Source organism: Colobus angolensis, unplaced genomic scaffold (assembly GCF_000951035.1).
Source record: "Colobus angolensis palliatus isolate OR3802 unplaced genomic scaffold, Cang.pa_1.0 Scaffold19, whole genome shotgun sequence".
In the NCBI taxonomy this organism is placed as follows: Eukaryota; Metazoa; Chordata; class Mammalia; order Primates; family Cercopithecidae; genus Colobus; species Colobus angolensis.
Window position 1 is genome coordinate 6,230,988 of NW_012115043.1, and position 2,782 is coordinate 6,233,769.

At 43.0% G+C, this 2,782-nt stretch overlaps 1 protein-coding gene across 1 annotated transcript in view; it reads left to right on the forward strand.

The window, feature by feature from the left end:
* Positions 1-2,782, forward strand: part of PDCD7 (programmed cell death 7) — a 16,913-nt gene that overhangs the window by 11,156 nt on the left and 2,975 nt on the right. Inside the window, exons 4-5 of the mRNA XM_011940562.1 lie at positions 859-1,095; positions 1,353-1,440. Of these exons, the coding sequence (XP_011795952.1) occupies positions 859-1,095; positions 1,353-1,440 (325 nt within the window). The remainder of the gene's footprint in view (positions 1-858; positions 1,096-1,352; positions 1,441-2,782) is intronic.

The following is a 2,782-nucleotide window of genomic DNA, read 5'->3' on the forward strand; positions in this document are numbered from 1 at the left end:
GGGAAGCCAAGCTGGTAGATTGATTGAGTCCAGGAGTTGGAGATTAGCCTGGGCAACATAGCAAGACCTCATACAAAACTTTTTTTTTTTTTTTTGGGAGATAAAGTCTCATTCTGTCACTCAGGTTGGAGTGCAGTGGTGCAATCTTTGCTCACTGCAAGCTCCACCTCCTTCTGCATTCACACCTTTCTCCTGCCTCAGCCTCCCGAGTAGCTGGGACTACAGGTACCCGCCACCATGCCCGGCTAATTTTTTATATTTTTAGTAGAGACAGGTTTCATCGTGTTAGCCAGGATGGTCTCGATCTCCTGACCTTGTGAGACCTCATACAAAAACTTTACAAATTAGTAGGTAGGGCCAGGCACAGTGGTTCATGCCTGTAATCCCAGCACTTTGGGAGGCCAAGGCAGGAGGATTGCTTGACCAGGAGTTTAAGACCAGCTTGAGAAAAATAGGGAGACCCTGTCTCTACAAAGATTTTTAAAAAATTGGCTAGATGTGGTGGCACATGCCTGTGATCCCAGCTACTTGGGAGGCTGAGGTGGGAAGATCTCTTGGTCTCAGGAGGTCGAGGCTGCAGTGAGTCATGATCATGCTACTGCACTCCAGCCTGGGCAACAGAGTGAGACCCTGTCTCAAAAAAAAAAAAAGAAAAGAAAAAAGAAAAAGCCAGGCATGGTGGTACACACCTGTAGTTGTAGCTACTTGGGAAACCAAGGTGGGAGGATTGCTTGAGCCCAGGAGTTCGAAGTTGCAGTGAGCTATGATCACACCACTTGTACTCCAGCCTGGGTGATCGAGTGAGGCCTGGTCTCAATAAATAAATACATAAAATGCCAATTTGTTCTTTCTGCCCAGGGGTTTGTCCTCCAGCCTCAGCAGATGAGACTTTTGAGCATCATCTTCAGCGACTGAGAAAACTCATTAAAAAGCGCTCTGAACTATATGAAGCTGAAGAGAGAGCCCTCAGAGTTATGCTGGAAGGAGAACAAGAGGAAGAGAGGAAAAGAGAATTAGAAAAGAAACAAAGAAAAGAAAAAGAGAAAATTTTACTTCAGAAACGTGAAATTGAGTCCAAGTTGTTTGGGGATCCAGGTGTGTTGCTCTATAACCAGTGGAGAAAATGAAAATACTAGATTGACAGCTCCTCTTATCATGGGTGAACTCAGGCTAAGAGGTGGTAGGCAGCAAATGACACCTTCCAGATTTGCAATTCTGTGTCATAGAACTCATGGATACGGATGAAACACATTTGCTCATTCTGTCATAATCATAGGCTCAGTGACCTTGCCTTGAGAAATACATTGTGGATATCAAGCATGATAACATGGTATTGTGCTTTTCTCTTTCAGACGAGTTCCCACTTGCTCACCTCTTGGAGCCTTTCCGACAATATTACCTCCAAGCTGAGCACTCCCTACCAGCGCTCATCCAGATCAGGTCAGAGGGGCAGGCTCTCCATGTTGTCTTTCCCTTAGGTAGCAAGAAGCACTTGAAGAAGTGCTTACATTGTTTAGGTTTAGTACCGTCTTTTTTTTAAGTTCCATAGGGAACTTAAAAAAAGTTATGGGTTTATAATGTTTCCATATTCAAGGATGCTGCATACATGTTGTTTAGTCCTCATTAATCCTTGAGAAGTTGATGTCCCTATTTTTATAGGTGAAGAAACAAACTCAGGTTGTGACTTGCTGTATTATCTCATGTTATAGATGTTATAGCTGTTACATTGATTTAAAGCATTGGTTTCCTTTTCCAAATTATCTTCGGGTGCTAACCAGACCCAGGAAAAAGAAACCCTCCACTATGTACTTGCCTGTGGAGACGGTTTAAGACCCATGCTGACTTCTGAGCTCTTACAGGTCAAAGCCCAGAAACTTGGGAACAAGGAGGCACATCTGAATCTGTAGTTCTTAAGGAGCTAGGCAGAGTTTTCAGCTCTCTGGGTCTCTCTTTCCTCACCTATAAAATGAAGACAATGGACTAGACTGTGGACTTCAAACTTGAGCAGAAGCACTCTTCCAAAATGCAGTCTTTGAGGAAACACTATGTAAGATAAATGGAATGAATGGGTTCCCGAGGCATTATAAATCTGTTGTTGCCTAGAAGCACTTTGTTGTTTCTAGACTCCCATAAACATTTGCTTGGGGCCTAGGGGTCTTCAAAGTGTGATTTGAAAATCACTGAACTAAGTGATCTCTGATGTCCCTTCCAAAACCTCAGCTGTTTGTGATTCTCATGAAAGAATTCTCTTTAGTATATCAAGTTTATGTTCTAAGAAAAGTTTATTTTTTGCTAATATACAAGTTTTAGCTTTTAAACATAAGTACAGTTGATTTTCATTATTCATGACAGCTATATTCTCTGAAGTCACTGCAAACACTGATTTCAGACTACTGAACATCACTTCTAACGGAAACATAGGGTTAGGTAGATTCCTGGGAGCCTCTGGTCACAATGTTTTTGTCAGCTGATGAATACCTTGTTGTATGTATGTTTGTGTTAAAGACACCTTATTTAATATATGTTGTTGATTTACTAACATTGAACTCACGACTAATAGTACTCTACCTCATGCCTAAATGAAGCTTACCTAACACACTTTCTTTTCTTTTTTTTTTTGAGACGGAGTCTCGCTCTGTGGCCCGGGCTGGAGTGCAGTGGCCGGATCTCAGCTCACTGCAAGCTCCGCCTCCTGGGTTCACGCCATTCTCCTGTTCTCCTGCCTCAGCCTCCCGAGTAGCTGGGACTACAGGCGCCCGCCACCTCGCCCGGCTAGTTTTTT